This window comes from Conger conger, chromosome 7 (genome assembly GCF_963514075.1).
Source record: "Conger conger chromosome 7, fConCon1.1, whole genome shotgun sequence".
Taxonomy (NCBI): Eukaryota; Metazoa; Chordata; class Actinopteri; order Anguilliformes; family Congridae; genus Conger; species Conger conger.
The window spans coordinates 28,131,838-28,155,075 of record NC_083766.1 but is presented as its reverse complement, the minus strand read 5'-3'; the positions used below and the strand labels follow the sequence as shown (position 1 = coordinate 28,155,075).

Genomic DNA, 23,238 nt, shown 5'->3' with positions numbered 1-23,238 from the left:
CATTCAAGCAATAATTGATTGGCCCAAAGTATCCCAAGAAAAGATTTCCCATACCATTACACCATTGCCACCAGCCTGGACTGTTGACATAAGGCAGGTTGGTTCCGTGGATTCCTGCTGCTGGTGTAGTCTATCCGCCTCAAGGTTCAATGTGTTGTGCATTCTGAGACACAATTGTACATCTGATTTGCCTTTCTGTCAGCTCAAACCAGTCTGGCCCATTCATCGATGACCTCTCTCATCAACAAGGCATCTCCGTTCACAGAACTGCTGCTCACTGGATTTTCTTTTCACACCATACTGATAAAATCAAGAGACTGTTGTGCAAGAAAATCCCGGGAGACCAGCAGTTACAGAAATACTCAAACCAGCCTGTCTGGCACCAACAATCAAGCGTGACCTGTATATGCATTATTTTATGCACTGCACTGCTGCCACATGATTGGCGAATTAGATAGATCGCATGAATAAGTAGACGTACAGGTGCTTAGTGACCGTATAAAACTATTTACTAAACAATATGGTAAAGAAAAAACAGGAAGCCATTTGATGTAGGAAATCTTTAAATTAATTTAATCAGAATTATTTACAGAACAAGAGCTAGCCAACAAACAGTGCAGTGTACATATTATATGTATGGCAGGACAATAAAATATCCAAAAACAGAAACAAAACCAAGAGTCCTATGAGTGAATGCTGAATAAAAAGAAATTCAGGTTAACATGTTTCCTCCAAGGAGAATTACAGGACCCCTGCAAAGCATTATGGGATATGGGGCTGTTTCTCATGGAATACACATGATACAGTAGCTCATTTGGCCTCTTATAACTGAACCACCCATACTGTAAAAACAAAAACCCAAAAATCAAAAATAAAGGCATGAAGCAGACTTCTGCTACTGAAATAGCTCATTCAAGAAAGAAAAAAAAGAAAAACAAATTTATCCTGTTTCCTTTTATATAAAACCGTCAAGCTTTACACTAAATAAAATAATTATATTTTACAACAATATCTTTTCAAACAGTAAAATAGGCTTTTCTGAGGTAAATTACAGTTAATATACTTGTACAATGTAAAAAATATTTTTTTCTCCCTACAAACACAACAGTGTGTTTCCCCCCCCCCCCCCCATTGACTCCCTTTAGCGGAGGTCAGCGTCCCACTGCCAGGGGTCTCCAGGCAGCCAACCCCCTTACCCACACCCTCCCCCAGTGCCTTACCGACTCAATCCCCACATTAGCAGGTAGGCCGATGGGAGTGGTTATACCAGTGACACCTGGCAACCCGCGGTGGGTGAGACACACCTGACAGAGGAGAGCGAGTTTTCTCCTGGAACTGAGCCCAAAGCAGGCAGCAGGAGGCATCATTCCTCCCTGTTTAAAAAAACGAAACAAAAAAAAAAAAAAAAAAAAACGCAATAAACTACGACAAAAAGCGTCCATCGGAAGGCCATCTCAGAGGTTCAAGGCACACAAGTGGGACTCCGTCTGCAGCCCCCGCCCATAGCCCTGATTGGCCGGGGTCCAGCAGTCCAGAGCCGGCTGGTTTTACTCCTCGTCATTCTCACGCTCATCCTCATCCTCATCTTTCCTCACGAAGCTTGCAGCATGTTCCACACCGTCCAGGTCACCTTCGCTACAGGTGAAAAGCACCCTCCGCCAACCGTGAGTGAAGGCTCTCCTGAACGGCACACCTGATCAACGCATTCCTTCAACACAAATTCACCTGTTCATACGAGACACCACCGGTCCCAATCCCATTCATACACATCTTTAGAAAAGTTACACTTTCAGCTCCAACGTTCAACATGGCAGCACCAGGTGTTCTCACAACCACTAAAACCCTAAGAAGGAGCTTAGTTCAAGTGAGCAGAAACCCATTTCAAGGTGTGCACTTAACCTGTTATATGTACAAAGTAAGCTGAGTGGAGAGGGGAAGCCAGTCCACAAACCTGGATGGTTGCCTCCTGTCCCCCTCTCCCCCTCTATAGAGGGACTCATTTTAAATACCACGCTGGTGGTGTGACACAAAGAAACTGAAACAGATGGAACTCAAACACGGTATTTAACATTGTCCCTGTGTTCCCTTATTCACACACAGTATTAAACACAATCCCTGTGTTCACTAACACAGTTAAAACACACTGACTGCCCTGACCAGTACTCATTCACACTCAATCCACACCAGCCTCCAGGCTGTAAACAGTCACGTTTCATTTTGTCAAGTTTACAACAGCAACTAGCTTTCGTATGAAAACTTTCCACATCCACACAGACGTTATCTTATAGTCACAAGACACATGCGCACACACATATACTCATCTTAAGGCTTCTCTGTTGTTGAAAAGGTCTTATTTGCGAAGGCTTTCCTGTGATTTATTGCATGATCATCATTGGATTACTATTATCATCGCTGTGACGCATTGTTCCAAAGCGGGGCCCTGCAGGTTAAAGGGTGTGTGTGTTAAGGGCCCTGCAGGTTAAAGGGTGTGTGTGTTAAGGGCCCTGCAGGTTAAAGGGTGTGTGTGTTAAGGGCCCTGCAGGTTAAAGGGTGTGTGTGTTAAGGGCCCTGCAGGTTAAAGGGTGTGTGTGTTAAGGGCCCTGCAGGTTAAAGGGTGTGTGTGTTAAGGGCCCTGCAGGTTAAAGGGTGTGTGCAGGGGGTCAGAAAGTGCAGGGCCCTGCAGGTTAAAGGGGGTGTGCAGGGTGAGTGTGTTCAGGGCCCTGCAGGTTAAAAGGGGTGTGTGTTCAGGGCCCTGCAGGTTGAAGGGGGTGTGCAGGGTGAGTGTGTTCAGGACCCTGCAGGTTGAATGGTGAGTGTGTTGAGGGCCTGGCAGGTTAAAGGGGGTGTGCAGGGTGAGTGTGTTCAGGACCCTGCAGGTTGAATGGTGAGTGTGTTCAGGTCCCTGCAGGGTGAGTGTGTTCAGGTCCCTGCAGGGTGAGTGTGTTCAGGGCCCTGCAGGGTGAGTGTGTTCAGGGCCCTGCAGGGTGAGTGTGTCCAGGTCAGAACTGTGTGGTGTGCAGGTGTGTGACCCGCTGTGGGGGCGGGGCAGGGGAGGGGGAGGAGCTGTTGGACAGGTGAGGGGTGGAGTCAGACAGCTGGAGGTCCTGCAGCTTCTTCAGGTACTGGTCCTTCAGTGCAAGCAGCTCCTTATAGCGCTGCTCAACCGGGCTCTGTGCCTGCCCACACACACACAAACACAAACACACAGATACACATTAGAGAGAGAGACTCACACCTCTCACACACGTTAAAGCTGGTTTTTAAAAAATTTTAAAAAGAAAGGAAAAAAAGCCTAGTCATTCTAAAATCTTACCTGGACAGCAAATATTTTAACCTACTTCTTAATTTCAAAGCAACTAATATTTTTCGGGGGGGCTAGCCTTCATAATTTCTTGTTAATGTAAACGGTTTAGCAATTGTTATTTGTCAATTTGTTAATTTCTTTGGAACACCTGTACATAAACACCCGTTTGTCTGGTAATGATGAATGACGTTGAGAATGGCAATTACCCAAAATGTGTCTGTCCATAAATTGTACATATTGTGGTTCCTCAAGGGTGCAATTAAGAGTGCAGTGCCTTTTTTTAAGTGGCCTGTTACTCTTCCACACAAGAAAACAACAAAAAGCTAGCTGTCAGGTCACATTCCTGGTACATCAGTGATGAGAACAGTATTTTCACTTTCATTTCAACGTTAATGCAATTCACATCTGTTACCACAAGGGAAAAACTAGCATACTGCACCCTTAAAGGTCCAATATTGTACACCATTCCAGTCTTTTACTTTAGGCTCTGATATCCATAAGAACATGATGTAGTGTGGTTATAAGTACCAGAAACCGTCTCCATCAGTTTGACATCGTCTTTAAGGCTCATTGACATCAAGGAAAATGACCCAATACACAACATGCAACTGATGACCTCAAAGCAACTAGTAAATGCTGTTAGCATTTTCAAACACTATGAGAAATAACAAACACTATGAAGGTCCACCTCAGGATCACATAAAATAATAAAACATAAAAATACCATCAATTCTTTCCCCTTTAACTCCCACTATCAATTCCAGAAAGCTCACACAAGCATGTGTTATCAAAGGAACGTGACATCATGGGCCACAGTTAGCATCAGCTGGATTCAGTACCGGACCATCTGCACACGGAAACAACGGTACTTCACTGTGCACCAGGTCTACACCATGTTCTCTTCTGGGGTAGAAGACCTCATCCATAGCCATTTTAAGAGACTTGTTATTCACACACTGCGTGGCTCACATGGCTGGGTGCCTTAAGTTTATCCTATCCTTTGTTGTCAACTCAATAAAGAGGTTCCGCTATGAAATGTGGCAGGTTTTAACTACAGCCACCCACTGCTGTGCATGATACCGCAGCTCATGTTTCAAAATCTTGATGGAGCATTTCCCAACAAGCACCGAGGTTCCCTGCATTTAGAGAAGGCGCCACCAAGTGTTAGGGTTTGCACTGAGGACCTAACATATCAGGCACGATCCACCACCTACTACACCATCTTAGCAGACACATTGTTCAGGGAAAGACCTCACAATCAATGAACTGTACTAGTTTGAAAAAACGTGTATATTGCCTACACTGCGCCCACACGTCACGTCTCCGTTACCTGCTGGCGGATGCGGGGGTTCCACCGGATGTAGTAATTCACCCAGAGCTCCAGGTGGCGCATGCTAGCCACGGGGTAGAGCACGCGACTGGAGTCCACTGTGTAGAAGGGGTTAATGTAGGTGTTGGGGTCGCTGTTTACGAGCGACCACAGGGACACGGTCTTCAGCTTCACCTCCTGCCAATCACAACGGTAATAGTGAGCTCTGGGCCAATGGGAGATGGACACGGTGAGGGCCCGGGCCAATGAGAGTGTGAGAAGGCTTACGTTAACATCGCGGGCGCTCTCGCAGTTGTAGAGGAAGGTCCCGAAGCGGCAGCTGTAAAGGTGGTCCAGCACGGTCATGAGGAAACGGTCGTTAAACTCGAACGCTGTGGGGAACTGAGGAGAGAACGACCGCTGTCTTTAAAGTCCTGCTTTAAATACTCACACTTTGTGCATTTAATCATGACTGTCAGCGGGCAACTGCTACTGTACACACAGACACGCACGCATCACCTCTACTAACAGTCTACGGGACAGTCAATGCACACACAGCACAGTCTATGGGGCCTTCAGTACACACAGCACAGTCTATGGGACATTCAGTACACAGCACAGTCTATGGGACATTCAGTACACACACAGCACTGTCTATGGGACATTCAGTACATACACAGCACAGTCTATGGGACATTCAGTACACACAGCACAGACTATGGGACATCCAGTACACACAGCACAGACTATGGGACATTCAGTACACACACAGCACAGTCTATGGGACATTCAGTACACACACAGCACAGTCTATGTGACATTCAGTACACACACAGCACAGTCTATGTGACATTCAGTACACACAGCACAGTCTATGGGACATTCAGTACACACACAGCACAGTCTATGGGACATTCAGTACACAGCACAGACTATGGGACATTCAGTACACACACAGCACAGTCTATGGGACATTCAGTACACAGCACAGACTATGGGACATTCAGTACACACACCGCACAGTTTATGGGACATTCAGTACACACAGCACAGTCTATGGGACAGATTATGACGGTCAGCAAGCGTACAGCACCTGTTTGGTCATCTGCCACACACAGTCGATGAACTGCAGGAATATGGGAGACCTGTCCGCATCAGCGTGATTTTTATCGCCGTGACCAATCCTCTGCAAACCAGACACACGGTTCACTGCCAGAGCTCATACACGAGGAACCAGTTCACAGGCTGAGCGCAGACATCGTCAGAGCGAAGGAGGCAGTGGACAAAAATGTAAACACAATGACTGAACACGTCCAGCCCACGCTAAAGCATTTCTTTACTTAAGGGAATGGCGTTTTGATATTACAATCACCCCATAAACAGCACAAGTAGCAGGGGTGTGAAAAGTGTGACACTGACATAATCTGTGTGTAATGGCGATATCTGTGCCATGGTGCAGCAAACTATGCAGGCAAAAACCTAGTGGACTAACACCCATAAAGAGAATTTACATAGGTAGGTAGGTTTCTTTTTTCTTCCACAACCAGCGTGAAAAGTTGTGTGTTCTGGTGGATATTGGGATGTCCCTGCATACTGTCCCTGCAGCCTTGGTAAACTCATCCCTTCCCTGGAACAACATGACCCAGATGAAACTAATCTAGCCTCTGACCTGTTTAACCCTTTGAAGAGTAGGTTTTTAGGATGGTTTTTTTGTTTGTTTTTAATTCAGTTAGCGCTCTAGTACTTCAGTAGTGACGGAAGCACTAGCTAATTCTGCTTTAGAAGCCAAGAACATTCTAATCACATTTCTGATCTTATTTTAAAGCAGTGATCTCAAACTCATGCCAGGTCCGTGTGAATGCTGTTTTTCATTTCAGCCTCAGATTGTTGATCATGTAATTAGTTCAATTATTTGCTGAATTAATGCTGTCGGTTTGTATATATGTATATAAAGTGAAATGTGTTAGTGTCAGATAACTGCGCTTTAATGCCGTTAAATGCATATGGATGAATTGGAATTCAGCAAGGCGGTGTTAATTGGTTGGAATGTTAACCTGAATACACACAGCCCTACGTGCCAATGATTTTGACATCTCCGCCTGAAAGGGCTAATGTGTATGCCCAAACCTGGAGGCCCCTGTCCCACAGTGCAGTTCTGTGGCTTGTGAGCGAGGACTGCGGCAGAGCTTACTTGTGAGAACTTGTGTCCGAAGCCGATCCACTCCTTCTGCAGCAGCACCTGGAAGCCGTAGAGCGTGCGGTAGTGGCTGTCCAGCATCAGCATGGCCAGGGCGCACAGCTGGGCGGTGCGGTCCCAGCCGTCGCTGCAGTGCACCACCACAGAGTTCCCCGTCGAGATCTTCTCCGCCACCTGACTCGCCCCCGACAGCACCAGCTGGAGCCAGGAGGAGAGGAGGCAGCGTTCGGTCACTGCCGTCACGTGTGTGTGCGTGTGCGTGTGCGTGTGCGTGTGCGTGTGCGCGTGTGTGCGCGCGTGTGTGTGTGTGGGTGCGCGTGTGTGTGTGGGTGCGCGTGTGTGTGTACACCTCACACTGACAATACAGCCAGTCTGCCCACAGTGCCTACACAATATGGTGCCCCCAGAAACCTTTCAGTTATTGGCATCCTTTTACATTGCTGCTAAGAATTATGGCTGGGTGTCTTTCAAGGAAGTCGTGGGTGGCACAGATTCCAAGACTTTTGCCCTGTTTTCGCCATTTCTGTGACTTCAGCCATTTCTACTGCATTCCATTATATGCTGGCGGTTTTCAACGGTGACAGCCTACAGAGTGATTTGTATGGGCCAAAGCATTTTACTGCCGAATGCGGTAATAAGCCAAGTGCGATAACGTATATAGATTTTGAAATGTGCGGGGATGGAGAGCCCGTCCTTGTCAGTTGTCGTAATCAGATGTGTGATGCCCCCCCCCCCCCATCAACACCGTCGACACACTGTTTTGCTTCTGCCCCAGCCCCTGTCCTGGTAATGTCTTCAGTGACATCAAACACTCAGTAAAAACAGACACACCGTAACCTAGTTTGAATATTCTAGTATAGCAATTTGAGCACGCTCTCTTACTAAAAACATCCTGTTAAATTCAAGCCAAAAAAGCATGCTTTCATGGTCTCCGTGATGAACCGAAGCGATGAAGAGAACTTTGCTATGGTTACAACTGTTGCGCATGTTATTGTTTTTCCTACTGCTGCGTCGGAGATCCATTTATTTATTTTAATAAAATAATCATTTCTAAAACACAGATTTCCCTTGCTATTTGTATGTGATTTTCAACAACTTTGCTGTGACTGCCCCGTGACTTTAGCTGATATAATTGGAAACAAACACCCAGCCTGAATAATAATAATAATGGAAGGTTTGCCATTTTGTGTGAAAGAGGGCTCAAAGCTGGTTTTGGGTGAGGCTTAAAGGTGGCAGGAGCTGATTATTATGTGGTTTACACCCATGCACACCTCAGCCTGCTGCTTGGCCTGTTTTGCCAGTTTATCAACAAATACAACACAACTGTACAGCAGACACAGTGGGCCCGTAGGTTTTAGGGGCAGGGGGCGGTGACTTTTGGGGGCAGGGGAGGTGACTTTTGGGGGCATCACCTTCTTCACCTCAGCTGGTGTGTGCTAAATGTTCTGCTGCAAAATGGCTGCCTTGCATCACCCAGTTGGGTGCTACACATTGGTGGTGGTTGAGGCGAGTTTCCCCCTCATCACTGTAAAGCGTTTTGAGTGTCTACAAAAGCGCTATATAAATGCAATCATCTATCTATGTACCTTGATATGTTCTAGCCAGTGTGTGGACTCCAGGCTGGACAGCCAATGAGCCTCCTCCACTTGGGGATAGACGATGTCCTTCAGCTTCTTCAGGGACTCTCTCATCACGTGGATGTTGTGGATGTCCAGGAACACCAGCTCTGCGCTCTGATAGGCGTCTTCCCCCTCGTACCCGCCCCCTGTCGCCTGTCACCGTGGAGACAGAGCCAGAGCCATCATGAGCTGACACTAAACAAACCCCGGAGCTTCCATGTAGCGTATGCATGCAAGCACAACCGTATCGGGTACCCAATGCAGTGTGTAATCAATCGGGTCGGCTGTAATCTGACCCACTCAATTCCTGATGCAGGACAAAAGCAAAAAAATTCCTCCCTTGGGAACCATTCCACTTCACTTTTCCAGACGGCTGGAAAATAAACTTACCATAAAGCCCCCTAACCGGACTCACAATACCCCTGCATCCCCCCCACACTTGAGACTGAAATTATGCCCCCTGTCTACAGGAACCTCCCCAAGGCTGACCTTATTGGCCACGGCGTTGACGTTGGGCCGGGCGTCGTAGATGGTCAGCTTGGTGGTTCTGCCGTTGGTGTCGCGGATCACGTCCAGGTAGCGCTCGTCGTCCTTGTTGCGCTTACCGCTCATGCCCACCAGGGGCTGGCTGCAGCGCGTGATCACCGCCTGGTTGTCTGGGTGGATCCACGACAACACCTGGGGAGAGGAAGGAGGAGAAGAGAGGGAAGGGTCAGGAGAGGGCAGGGAGGGCGTGTCGGCATCATTTCGGGAGGAGAGGCGGCACTCACAGGGATGCGGCCTCGAGAGCGGAAGGAGGCCACTCTCCGTAGGTCTTCATCGGATGCCTTGGAGGGGACCGCCAGGATGTTGGGGTAGGTGTCACACAGATCATAGTGCTCATTCGCGAAGGTGATCCTCCACCTGTCATTGGGCAAACCCTGGGGAGACGACAGACACAACGCCCAATCAGAGAAGGGGAAGCAAGGAACTGTGGTGGCCATTTAAGACAGTCAGTGAAATGGAAGGCACTGCAAGCCAATAGCAAGTGGACCTAATTGGCAAACAAGGGCACCCTATCCTCCACAGAGCGAGCACACAGAGACGGTCCCACTGCGGTCACCTACCTGTCGTCTGAACTCCTGTACGGGTTCGTACACGTTCCAGCCGTTCACCTGAAACTTCTCCTGGCTCTGGAAGGCAAAGAGTGGCTGCAGAGGGGGAGAGACGGGGGAGTTAGGGTTACACCCTGGTGAATGTACAGGTATCTGCGTCCCTGGGCAGGGCGGGGTAGGGTCCACCAGTTACTGACCATGCCGTGGGACAGGGGGAAGGCGTGCCGAAACAGGATCTCAAAAATGTCTCTTCTGCTGTGACCCTCCTGCTTCAGAGCAAACCGCAAGTTCCTCATATCCTGCAAGACACACACACATACCCACTGAAACATATATTTGATTTGGACGGCTTCTTCCTGCCAAGGATCAATCGTAGTGCTGTCAACCTTGAATGGAGAGAAACTGTACCTTGCACGTGATGTCCAACCCGTAGGAATTCTCCCCTCGACTGGAAGCTCCGCCCATTTTCTCTACCCGACTGATGGTTCCTAATGGCACGTCAAGCATCACGACAGGTTCCTATGACAACAGGAAAAGGTTACTGCTTACTAATAAACCCTCAGAAGCCTTCAGAGCAGAGGCTCCCAAACCGTGGTCCTGGGGAATCCGTGCATGCTGCCAGTCAACAGCTTCATTAACCCAGGTAACTGACAACATTGCGTTTCAGTTCCTCCATTTATGCTGTACAACAGTGATGAATGTCATATCTTATAGTTATTGAAAACATTTTTGTACTGTAATCTTCTTATTCGGCTAAGTTTTACATCTTGCAGATGTGCAATCGTCTCGTATTTGCCTTAACAGGCAAAACTAATTTACATTTGATCCTATATTTGCATATTGCTGGTCTTGTTTTGTTTACCTCCCACCTCTAGTATTACTGTTGCTCTTAACCCCGATATGTTTGTCTTGTCATTGGCACTGGATAAGAGCATCTGCCAAATTTCAGTAATGTAATGTTATGTAAAGTAATGTTTTGAGACACATTTGCAGATTTGGCTTGTTACCATTTGCTTTGAAATCATTTACAAATGGTTTAGCTGCAATGTCTGGATGTCCACATTTGCAGCATTAAACATTTCCTTTCAAAAATAATAATTGGCCACAGTTCAAGAAACTCAAAAGCAGTAGCTGTCGGAGAACTGGTCTGACTCATTAATTCAATCCTTGAATTAATGGGAAGTACTCATAAGAACAGAAAGCACCTTCAGTGTTTTTTTATTCAGCTAATTTTAGTTACTGTTTACCTTCAGTAAACAATCATGTATAGAGGAGTCAGAATGGAATAAACTGCCACCTTAGACCACACAAGAAAGACTAGTATGCCTTGGCATCAGCTCATGGGGATACTAATAAAATCTAATTAAACCTTCTGTGCCATGAGAATATTATCCGGGCCCGACATATTTGAAATGCTTCAAATCTTTAGACTCTGGTAAAGTCTGAAAAGTACACCTGTTGAATTTTCAACTATGTCTTACCAAAAAAAAACTATATGAAAGGATAAACTGTACCTAAAGTGTTTATTTTATCACTGTTAGTAATCTGCAAGTATAGCACAGAATCCCATGGGGAAATTACCCAGAGTGCCACAGGGCTGACTTACCACATCCACACTGCGGAAATACAGTCTGTAGTTTGTGATGAAGACTTTCCCTTTTACGGCAGCATTGAACGGACAGATGTACATTATTTCTTTGTCTGAAGGCGGAAAGGGGAGAGGAGATGAAGCAAGTTAGCACAACACCACAGAGATGCAATGGTTACAGCGTCCTGTTAAGAGTACACAGCAGGGCAGGAGGCTATACCACCTTCACCAAATAAATCATCTTACCATCATGCACAATATGTGTGTAAAGCCATCATGCACATCATAATATACAGTATATGTGGCCAAAAGTATGTGGAGGCCCCTAGTAATTATTGAGTTCAGGTGTTTCAGCCACACCCATTTCGAACAGGTGCATATCCAGCACATAGCCATGAAATCTACATAGACAAACATTGGCAGTAGAATGGGTTGTACTGAAGAGCTCAGTTACTTTAAATGTGGCACTGTCATAGGACGCCACCTTTGCAGTTCATGAAATTTCTGCCTCGGTCAACTGTAAGTGCTATTATTCTGAAGTGGAAGTGTCTAGGAGCAACAACAGCTCAGCCACGAAGTGGTAGACCACGCGAAGTCACAGAGCGGGGCTGTGGAGTGCTGAAGCACAGTGTGTCAGAATCGCTTATTATCTGTTCCATCACTAATTGGATGCTTCCAACTTTGTGGCAACAGTTTGGAGAAGGCCCTCCCCTGTGCCAGCATGACTGTGTCCCTGTGCACAAAGCGAGATCCATAAAGACAAGGTTTGACGAGTTTGCTGTGGAGGAACTCGAGTGGCCTGCACAGAGCCCTGACCTCAAACCCACGGAACACCTCTGGGAAACCGATTGTGAGCCAGGTCTTCGTGTCCAACATCGGTGCCTGACCTCTTTTGGCTATATGGGCACAAATTCCTACAGATACACTCCACAATCTTGTGGAAAGCTTCCCAATACTGTGGCAGCTTAATGCTCATGGTTTTAGAATGGGATGTCCAACAAGCTCATATAAGTGTGAAGGTCAGGTGTCCACATACTTTTGGCCATATAGTGTATGTTTAGGTATCTCAACAACTGGTAGCAGTCAAATTCATAGCATTGGCGTCTGTGAATTCCTGCCACAAATCTGTGACCAAGTGATTACTTTCAGCAAGGGACATTTCCGAAACGAAATGTTGAATAGACTAGAGACCATGACGACAGCCACAGTGACTCACCGATCACCCTCTCCTCTCCTGGCAATAAGGACACATCAGACAACGAGTCCATTTTAAGGTTCTCCCTCGATGCCTGTCAGCACAGGAGAAAGAGGGGTTAAGAGGGTATAAACGCAGACGCTCACGGTATCCTGCATGAACAACTCGCAGGGGAAGCCTTCAGCCTGCACTGTGCAGAATGTCACCTGCAAGGAAACCGATGTGCCATTGTACAGCAGACGAGAGACCAGAGTAAAAAGAGAAATCTTTAAAGCAGTGGTTGCTTTCCAGACCATTTACTATGGTGCAGCCTACATCCTGATTGACTGTTCCCAAGCTGAGTACATGAGATGTTTGTTACCAGAAGGCCACCCTACAAAGGACTGGTCATAAGGTTCCCTTGGTATAAATAACCAGACACATGTTGTTAACAGGGCTGAACTTCCGTCCTTTTTTAGGGTGGCCTTCTAGTGATAAACTTTAGGCACTGACCTGTATAGAGAGTCCCAGACAACAACCTGGAAGTCTATTGCCCAAAGAGGTTGATATTATTATGAGCAATATTAGTTCCCTATAAAGAGCCACTATTACATTAGCTAATTTTGAAAGAAAAAAAACACATTTTAAACACATTTTCAGTCATTTGCAGCACAGTAATACAGGTTTGGACTATTCGTTATTCACCATGCAAGGCTCTTCTGAGATTAGCCCTTAGCCTTGGCTGGGAGTTGAACCGTATCAGTGAGCGAACCACGTGGGCCTTGCTTATGGAGGGAAATGCTTAGTGCTTCCACTAATAACAGTCTGGAGGTCAGAAGTATCTGCTGTTTTTTGTGTGTATCAGTAGGTGATTCATTTAAGTCAATAATTGGCTAGGAGGTACACACACCTTGTTTCAAAAGCTCAAGTTCATTACTAAAAGGAATCCACATAAACCAGCAGATCCAGCAGCCTTGCAGGACTGGGAGTTTGAAACATGTCCTGGACTTTACATTGTACACTTCACACATGCAATTGGCCGGACTTATCAAAAAATTGAGAAAGGATCTCCAACCCAGTGAACACCATCAATATACAGCCCAGGAAGAGAAGCTGTGATATGCAGCCAGAGGCTGTTTAAAAAATAAATAAATAAAAAAAATAAAAAAAAAACACAGGTGAAAAAAGGCAGTTTACTGATGGTAGCTTGGGGGCTCACTCCTGCTAATCAAGTTTGCAAACAAACGCAGGACCACGCTCAACCCATTGGCCCAAAAAAGCCCCACTTCTGGTGCAAATGCAAGCCATTAGACTTTAGCTGGAGCGTATTAAAAGGAGGGAAGATTTTAGCCAGATGTGTTCTGCTTCTGTTGCAGGCTGACAGCTGTTGCAGCTGCAGTGTTACTGGAACACTTTTAAAAGTGGCTGACCTGGCCAGGAGCACATGAGGCCAGCAATACGCCTGACAGTTTGGGAGGTAAAATACGTTTGCCTTTGTGCATTATCAGTCCCATGTCTACACATGTCTATACAGCAAACAATGTTATCGTACTCGCAACAACAGGAATGTATACTGCCGTTACACAAGACAGTAAATACCACATGAGTTATTTCAGATAGCATTTCCTCTAGGGTCTCTGCTTGGCTTTTTTTAGGGCTCAATCAGTATCTCAATTGACATTTGTCAGTACCACAGCACTTACTTAAACCAAATATGCACTCAGTGATCACTTTATTAGGTACTGCAGACATGTACACCAGCTTGTTAATGCAAATATTTAATCAGTGAAACGTGTGGTTGCAACTAAATGTATAAAAGCATGCAGCCGTGGTAAAGAGGGTCAGCTGTTTTTCAGACCGAAGGACAGAAATGTTTAGAAATGTGATCGAAGTGACCGTGGAGTGATTGTTGAGAGACAAAGATATCAATGAGAGACATCAGAGGAGAAGACACAGACTGGTCGAAGCTGACAGGAAGGTGACAGTAACGCAAATAGCCACACATTACAACATGCTATGCAGAAGAGCATCTCTGAACATGCAACACTTCAAGCCTCTAAGTGGATATAGGCTACAGCAGCAGAAGACTTAAGTGCTCACTGAGTGTAGAAGAAAAACCTTCTAAATATGGAAGAAGTTTGACTGGCTAAGCAATCTGGAGTATTCAAAGCCAGATTTAATAACATAGCCAATGCACTTCTGTAAAATGAGCACTGCAAACACAACACATTGGGACCTGCACTTCAACACAATGAAAAGGAACAAAAGCGCATTCATGAGTTGTTGGCAAAACATTTTCCCAGACAAGCAAGCGTTAGAGCAACATCAATCAAGCACTAAATGCAAGATAACTTATGCTAACCGAGAACCATACTACAAATTAGCAGTGTTTCCCCTACATAGCAGCAGTAGCAGATTCAGCTACACAGCTGAATCTTTGGGGTCAGAACTACAACTTTTTCTTTTTTTTAAAGTTATGCGTCGAGGCAAATGGGCTCATTGGCACTGAATAACTTCGGCTTATATTACCTTGCAGAACATTTTTCCCTTGACATTACTATCAGCAGGACATTGGACATTAAACTGCCATATTGTCCCTATGCAGGCATGAAACTTGCATAAATGGTTGCACTAATTTATTTCAGCTTTTCAGTAAACTTGTAACACGCTTGTGACGGTTGTAAGTCATTTCCGGGAAGGTAATGGGAGTCACCACATCGCAACCATAGCTTGGGTATGAGCAGTATTACGGGCAGTAAAAAGTGATGGCCGACTGGCTTCATGGCAGGTGTGACTGAGATGCTGACACGGACATCCGTGAATCAACTGAAGCGCGAATCAGCTATAGTGGAGTTTCCTAGAATTAGCCTTGGGTGTGCACAAGCAACACTGAGCTGCGCCATACACCTAAGAACACTGATTAGATTCATATAGCATCCTGTAGCCTAATCAAGGCTTGAAGAGGAACACAATATAGAATGGCTATAGCCAAGCAAGTTCATATCGCTTTTTCAGATTACTCTCTTTCTGTTGCTCAACATGTTCATTAGCTTCCTGAAAGTGCAACATCAAAGGAAAGTAAACTCATACTGGCCAAGAACGGCAATACTACTCATACAGCATATTCATACAGCCAACAGCCACGAAAAACCACAACGCAGGCCATTACAACCCTAAAATAGATATACCGGTAAACAAAAAAATATTTGAGGCAAGTTTATGGTCTTGCTGCTGTAAAAGCTGTGACGACACCGTTCAGGTTTCTTTGGCTTGTCTGACACCACAGTGTTTCTGACAGCATGCAAACAACAGACCAGAGCTACAGTGGAACAGTTCCTCTGATGTCACAGAGAAGCCACAGCATACAGCTGTTCTGTTTAGGGCAGCTATAATCTCATTTTACTGTCAACTAATTTCATTGCAATTTTAATGGCTGCGATGATTTATATTTATTCTAATGGTTTCAAACAGGTGTGTCCAATCTTATTGAACTTATGATGACCATGGTTAGTTAATTAGTTGAATCTGGTGTCATAGTGCTGGGCCACTTAGGCCACTCCATGAGCAGCACAGGAAATGTACAGTACTGTACATTTGAGATTTCAAAATATTCATTTTCCGAAAGGTTTTATTTTACAGGGATTTTTGTATTTAATTTTAAAAAGTAACATATTACTTTAAGCAATTGATTCATTTTTACATAAAACCTTGATCAAGGCTGTATGAGATCAGAAGCAAGGAGCCAACCAAAATCTGCAGAAGAACTGTGGCAAGTTCTCCAACATGCTTGGAACGACCTCCCTGCTGATTGTCTTATAGAACTGCAGGACAGCGTTGGCTATCTCAGAGAAGTGATGCAGTTTTAAAGGGTGGTCACAAAAAATATTGAGTTGATTCAGTTTTTAACTATTCTGCCAAATTACTCAAATGTAATGTAAAATGTATAGTATGTTTATTTAGGACCTTTCATTTAATTATTTTTGAAAGAATCTTATCTGTAGTGTTACACAGGTGCCTAAGACTTTTGCGCAGTACTGTAGACTGATGTCTAAAGGCAAAATTTTGGAAACTGTATCCAGCGTGTCACAGTACCATTCATCCTACTGCTGCCAAGTTCTTTGACATTAATTTGTAATATAACAGAGCAGCTACCCCAGCAGAATAGTTGGATCCAAGCGCTAAAAATACACCCTTCTCTCAAAAAAACATTTGGACCTCAAAACTTAACAGCTTCATTACACTACCGCTGGACATTTGATGTAAAGAGAGTCAAATTGTCATTTGTGAACATCACAGAAAAGAAAAAACCTTAATGACTTCTGACCAATACCATAAACAATCACTGAAAGTTGGGAGTTTCAACTTCCCCCAGCAAAATCTCTCAAACTACGTAATGCAGCTACTGTATCAATAGAATAGGAGAATAAGGCTCCATCTTCTCTTACAGTTTTTCTAATTCTTGCATCTTGTATGCATTAAATCAAACTGCTTCTCAGCCGGTGATCTTCTTGACATTGATGCCAATGGCTTTCATGTCCTTGCATAGAAAATACTCTTGGGTGAACAGCTAGTAGATGGGGCTGTTGAGAGCTCATCCTGTTAAGGCACAGTTCTAATGAATGGATTGACCCATTCCCAAACGTGCCAGTGCCGACTGCTGTGGGGAGCTCCACCGGGCAACACATTATTGGTGGTAGCGTTGCCGAGGTCAGGAAAGGTTCAGTTAGCCTCACTCACACACTCATTCACACACTCACACTCAATGATTAGAAGCTGCTTGGTCTGTGGTCTTCCTCTTAATCAGGTCTGCCTGGCAACTTCAAAACTTGCTACTGCTCTGCAATAATCATGACAGCAGGGTTGACCATGCAGCTTCAAAGGATGAGTTGACTGGGCTACATTGCCTATTAGTGATATTTCTTGGTGTCTTTGTACAATATTTCTTGATTGACTTTACTTTTGTCCTTGGCCAGCTAACTGAAAAGCTGAAGTCCAAAAGCAATGTTTGAGCCACTGGCATTATAACAAAGCCTAGGCTTCAGCAACCTTGGTAGCCAATACTAACCCACCAAAAAAGACCTGACCAGCTTAACTTATTGCTAAATAAAATAACCAAACTGGTCTCAACTACATGGGAGCCTGTGGTTTGGACTGGGTTAGCCCTCGCTTTTGATCTGACGCAGTTCCACTTTAAAATGGGATGCATGCTTGTAGCTATCTTACGGTATAAAGAAACATAGCTTTGGGACATGAAGTGGAACTGAGACACAAGAGAATGGTTTCACTCGCTCACCCTCTCTGAATGGATGAAAAGGTCTGGGATTTGCCTGGCTTCTACCACAGCAGTGTGTGTTTGTGTGTGTGTGTGATAAAGAAAGAGAGAGTGAAAGTGGAGGAGCGCAATCTATTTCATAAGTTACATAATTACATAATCATAGCCCAAGTACAGCAACTGAGGTTCTAATCATTGTGTGTGTGTGTGTGAGAAAGAGAAAGCAAAAAGGGAGAGAGAGAGAGAGAGAGAGAGAGAGAGAGAGAGAGAGAGAGAGAGAGAGAGAGAGAGAGAGAGAGAGAGAGAGAGAGAGAGAGAGAGAGAGAGAGAGAGAGAGAGAGAGAGAGAGAGAGAGAGAGCGAGCGAGCGAGCATGTGGAAACCTGTCAGACAGCAGGTGGAATCTCCAAACCTGTTCTCCCTCATCACAAGGAGTGGGAGCTTAAGGCCCACACCCAGAAGCAGGAAGTGAAAGGCAACACCAAGGGAAGAGAAAAAAATATATATATATTTTAAAAAATCAAAGATAATGTCAAGATAATGAATCCCATTAACAACAGTTACATGGCACCCCAGCAGCACACACCATCTCCACACCTGCAACTGCCCAGTGTGTAACATGTAAGAAGAGATTAAATGGAGACAGTGATGGAATCAATCCCATTTCTACACTGAACCATCAGAATGTGCATTCAAAAATGACAAAATGACACATTATAAACCTCAATTCAGTGAGTGAAAACACAGCAATAAGTATTAAAGGGATGTTGTACTCACGTTTCTAGAGGAATTGTTTTCCAAGGCGTTTGAATTGAATGCTGGTATTGAAGCTGAGGCCATCACTTGGGAGTGCTTTAATGGGCACTGCAAGAAGAGGGGTAGAGAGATTTTTCCTTTGTTAATTGTTCTTTCATACTGTGCTTCAGCAAAATATGCTCCTCTGTCAATAAAGCAAATGGAATTTAACTGCACTGTAATTCTGGGGAAAAAACGCACAATAAACAGGCTAACAGGAACAACTGCACCTCCGAAATTGGACTGAGAAGTAAAACCAAGAAGAGAGAAACGGCGCTTTCCCCAGAGAGAATAGAAACCCCGGGAAATACACTGCGGTTTCTAATCTGCACCATATACACACATGGGACTGGGGGAAAGCAGGTGCTGTATGAGAACACAACTTTCCTTTTTTTATTAGATAAATGCTACCAGGCATAACGCGGATTGAAATCTCCCATTTACTTTCCCAATGACCATGCCCATAACGTCTCCGCAGAAAGGATAACTAATGCGGTGACAATGTCCAAACGCTTAAGTGTTATTAAACACAGACCCACCACCGAAGTAGGTACCAACTTGGCCAATTGAGATGTTGTTCCTTGCCGCAATTGTAAAACTGGGGCAAAATTGTCATTACTTAAATTATGATCTCTTGGCATCAGCTGCAGCTGGAAGGCGCAAGTGCTTATCTTAGCATTGACAACATCCTCTTGAACTAAGAATTAACCACACTAAACTACATTCACCGACCCACAATTACACCCACCAGAGAGCAACAACCTTCTAAGCTCTTTGCGCGCACACACCTCTGATCACGTTCATGCTCAGTCGAAACCGCAGGTCAGATACGAAACCCTGAGTTACTGTTTTAAGCAGTGACACACACACAGTTCAAACCTATTTATAAGTACCTAGCTAAAGATTGCCTCCTAGTCGGTCAGCTCTTTTAACTTCGCGTAGTTAACCTTAAATAGCAGACATAAACGCATTGCAAGAGACTGTAAGCACCACACCTTAGTTGAGAAGTTTTGGTTGATCCAACTAATCCGATGTTGATATAAATGTTAGCTAGCTAGCTAGTACATGACATGGAGTTTCCTTTTATCTAAAACCTTAAGTCTAGCTCTAATTCGAACACACAGGAGCTCGCAAATACAAGGCCCAATCTTAAGATTTTATTTTCCAAATCGCAAGAAATAGCTAAATAAACGTTTTAAACTTCATCAAGCTGGCTAATGTTGGTATTGACCGCAGAGCTAGCTATCTGCACAGCAGCAGGTAGCCGTTATGACTACGGTTTAATGTTATCATAATGAATAGCAATTATACAATTATTAATACATTGGGGACCCATAGTCGAACTAGTAGCATTGCATGACTCCCTAGATAAGTTTGCGAGACATTTGCCCATTTAGACTGGTCTACATTAAATACACATCAAGTATTATCATTTCCATTAGCTACCTACACACGTAAATAGAAGCACTTGCTAGCTAATATAAGAGCAATCCACGACAAGTCAAGATACAGACATCAGTTCTTTAATTTATCAATCTAGCTAGCTAACCAGTGTAGACAAGTGTAAAGTTGACAAACGTTAATTAACGACAGTCTGTCTTGTCAGTTGTGTCAGTAAGTTTACGTCCTCTGCAAGCAAATCAATTCTAGTTTTGGCTAATGTTAGATATTACAGAGACCTTAGGTTTACCAGCACACCATTGAAAACGCCAGCGGAAACTTAAAATGGCCTGCACTACCCTTTTCTCTAAGGCTAACGTTAGTTAGCCATGAGAAGCAAGCAACTTTCAGAAAACCACTGAGCTAACCTAGAGCCAAACTTCGAATAAATGATGAGTACATATAAAAGGGGACTAATAAGGGTACAACACGTTAATTTCTGCGAGAACTGGGACACATTTGCTTTCAAGTAACTTAAGTTACCCACCTAGATAGCTAGCGAAGTGGAAGGTGTAACTTACAGAAGTTCTGAATTCAGCTAGCTAGCTAAACAACTGCACCCAGTCCGACCTCCGACCAGCACAGTACAGTCGTCTTATAGATCCTGCACCAGGAAATATCTCAGGCCCGCAGTGGAATAGTGCCAATTTAAACTTTTCTTATCGTCTGAACAGAAACAAAACAGAAACTATTTTAAAAGACATGCATTCTGAATTTATTTGCTCACAAACAAACCAACTTACCCAGTAATATCACTCAATGCCCTGCGCCCGACGAGTTCCTCCGTCTGTTTTTGCACAGCAGCTGGTAGAACTCGCGCACTACCACGTGACAGTCTCCCGGATGCCAGGATTGGCTCCTTTCGAAGTCACACCCTACGAGGCATTTTGTGATTTGTAGTTATCTAAGTAAAATTATATTGTAGTACTGTACATCGACAGTCATATTGGTAATACTTTCCCCACGTCCGTATACATATGTGGGGACAATAGAGTGAAATTTGTTATTTTTGCTATATACATAAGGCAGTTGCATTTCAGATCAAAATATGTATATGAGACCAAAGTACAGAATCTCTTTTAGATTTTTAACTTTGGTCACGTTTTTCTTCTTCATCTGTGGAGCATTTGGAGTCAGAAGGCATACACCATCATGAAGACCAGAAAACGTAACTATGGCTGAAAAACAACTAATCTTTAATCTGAAGGGATTTCGAGGAATTTATTAAGAAGGATAGCACAAAAACAGGATGTATCAAGTACAGCAGTTTGGAAAGTCTTGAAAAAAGAAAGAAACCACTGATGGACTTAGAAATAGATAAATCCTAAGAGATGTGAAGAAAAACCCTAAAACAGTGACATCACCAGCAGCCTCCAAAGGGCAGGGGTGAAAATATCACAAGCCACTATACCCAGGAGAGACTTTGAGAATAGGCTACACTACAAGATTTGAACCTATCGTCAGTAGCAAGAATCAACAGACCAGATTAGATTCAACCAAAAAATACAGAGATGAGAAGAGTTTTATGGACAGAGACAAAAATAAACCAAGAGGCATAGAAAAAAATAGGAAAAGCCTATGATCCAAAGCGATCACCCCCTTCCCCACACTACCTATGGTGGTAGTGTGGAGGTAGTGTCATGGCTAGGGCATGTATGGCCTATTCTAGAACAGGCTCGCTGGCAGTGTAAAATATCTTTGGTATCTTTCTCCCCAAAATATATTTCTCCCACTTCTACAATTATTTTGTAACTGATTGCAATACCACTTTTGAGTTTGCTGAACTTTCAAGGTGCATTATGAATTCCATCCAAGCTCTGGTCACAAACCTTTTCATGTTGGAACAAAAAACAGCCAAAAATACTCACCTAAATGCCATCATAGGTCAGCCCCATAAAACTGAGTATTGCTGTCAACAGTGACTGCTTTCTTTTGCAGTCTATTGTGCAGTCGACTGGCTGGCTTCTGCTGCCACCTATTGTCTGAGGATTGGACTTGATATTATCTGCCATGCATATTGTTATGAATATGATTGGAAGTCTACACTTGAAAAGCTATAAAGCTCTACGTAATAATCTGTGGGTGGAAAAAGACAGGAACAGATACATCACGCATGCACGCACACTAGTACGCAAACACACACACACACATGCACGCGCAAACACACACACAAACGTTGCCATTTAGGGCTACCGGCCAGTCCGCATTTGACACTGGGCTGCAGGGCTCATCAGTGCATAAGAGTGAGATGATTGTCTTAACCCGATGAATCACCCATTCAACTTCAAGGGCTTAACTTGTCACTCTTGTTTTGAGTGCCTAAGATTTTTACACTTTCATTGATTTTCTTCTACCTGAATTTTACCTGTTTGATTGCATTTATTTGCTTGTTTATCCTCATTCATGCAGACTGCACCACACCTCACCCTTGCTCACTTCTAGTTGTGATCCTGTTTTGTTTCATATATTTGTTTTATCATGTATATTACATTACATTAATGGCATTTGGCAGACGCTCTTATCCAGAGCGACGTACAACAAAGTGCATACCCATAACCAGGGATAAGTGCACTGAAAGACCCTAGAGGGAAGTACAATTTCAACTGCTACCAGTACAACAAAGATAAGGACCAGGGCCAATTTTTATCATTTTTTTTTTTTACAGAAAAACAAACAAACAAAAACGCAAAAGTATGACCAAACCCCTTAACTAGCCAAACACTGTTTACCTAGCCAAACTAAAAATAGTGATACACAAAAAAGTAAATTACAGAAAGACGACAATTAAGGTCCACAGGGAGGTGGGGAGGGACGGGGAGAGGTGCAGCATGAAGAGGTGCGTCTTCAGTTTGCGCTTGAAGGTGGGAAGAGATTCTATAGTTCTGACCTCAACAAGGAGTTCGTTCCACCACCGTGGAGCCACCGTGGAGTATATATTTGAACAAGTGAATTTCTTTATTTTACAGTAAAACTTTCAAAATGGCCACCAGGAGACACAGGAGTGTAGTAGAACAATGGAAAACAAATCTGGAACTGGCCACAGCAAGGGTGGGTGGGGGATAAGAGTACAAGTGGCAGAGAGTAGGTGCATTGTCATTGCAAACTGGCAAGTTTATATCAAAGACACAGCAGTCAGAACCCATGGGTGATCAGCTGGCAGGCAATATCATGGTACTTAAGTGTCCTTAACAAAACATGTCTATCTGGTGAGGTAAAGGTGTAATTTTGTTTCACAGGTATAAACACACATATAAATCATATTCCCACTATCAGCTGGAACGTATCTGTGTGTCCTATAAGCATGAAGGCTACTTTCTCTCTGTTACACACACACACTGAAATCAAGACACACTTTGTCTCCAGCTACAGGAAGTCAGATTTCAGTTCCAGTGATTATTAATTGAATGGTGCATACATGCATGCATCTTAATCAGAGTATATATTCCA

The 23,238-nt window shown here is 44.2% G+C and overlaps 1 protein-coding gene across 1 annotated transcript; it reads right to left on the bottom strand.

Moving 5' to 3' along the window:
- Positions 1–545: 545 nt before the first annotated feature.
- Positions 546–20,608, bottom strand: LOC133132235 (myotubularin-like). The gene is made up of 15 exons (XM_061247551.1): positions 20,535–20,608; positions 18,334–18,420; positions 12,328–12,400; positions 11,130–11,224; positions 9,932–10,042; positions 9,721–9,822; positions 9,536–9,619; positions 9,200–9,349; positions 8,919–9,107; positions 8,397–8,582; positions 6,805–7,008; positions 5,707–5,799; positions 4,902–5,015; positions 4,635–4,811; positions 546–3,176 (listed from the first exon to the last, which is right to left on the bottom strand). The coding sequence occupies exons 2-15, from the start codon at positions 18,394–18,396 to the stop codon at positions 3,000–3,002; spliced, it is 1,818 nt and encodes a 605-aa protein (XP_061103535.1). The 5' UTR covers positions 18,397–18,420; positions 20,535–20,608; the 3' UTR covers positions 546–2,999.
- Between the last annotated feature and the right edge of the window lie 2,630 nt (positions 20,609–23,238).

Bases quoted from the DNA above. Each gene is read 5' to 3' on its own strand.
- LOC133132235 (XM_061247551.1), bottom strand. From the start codon at position 18,396: ATGGCCTCAGCTTCAATACCAGCATTCAATTCAAACGCCTTGGAAAAC. The intron at 9,350-9,535 runs GTAGGTGACCGC...TCGTCTCCCCAG, and splicing joins TACAGGAGTTCAGACGACAG to GGTTTGCCCAATGACAGGTG. The intron at 9,108-9,199 runs GTGAGTGCCGCC...TCCTCTCCCCAG, and splicing joins GCTCTCGAGGCCGCATCCCT to GTGTTGTCGTGGATCCACCC.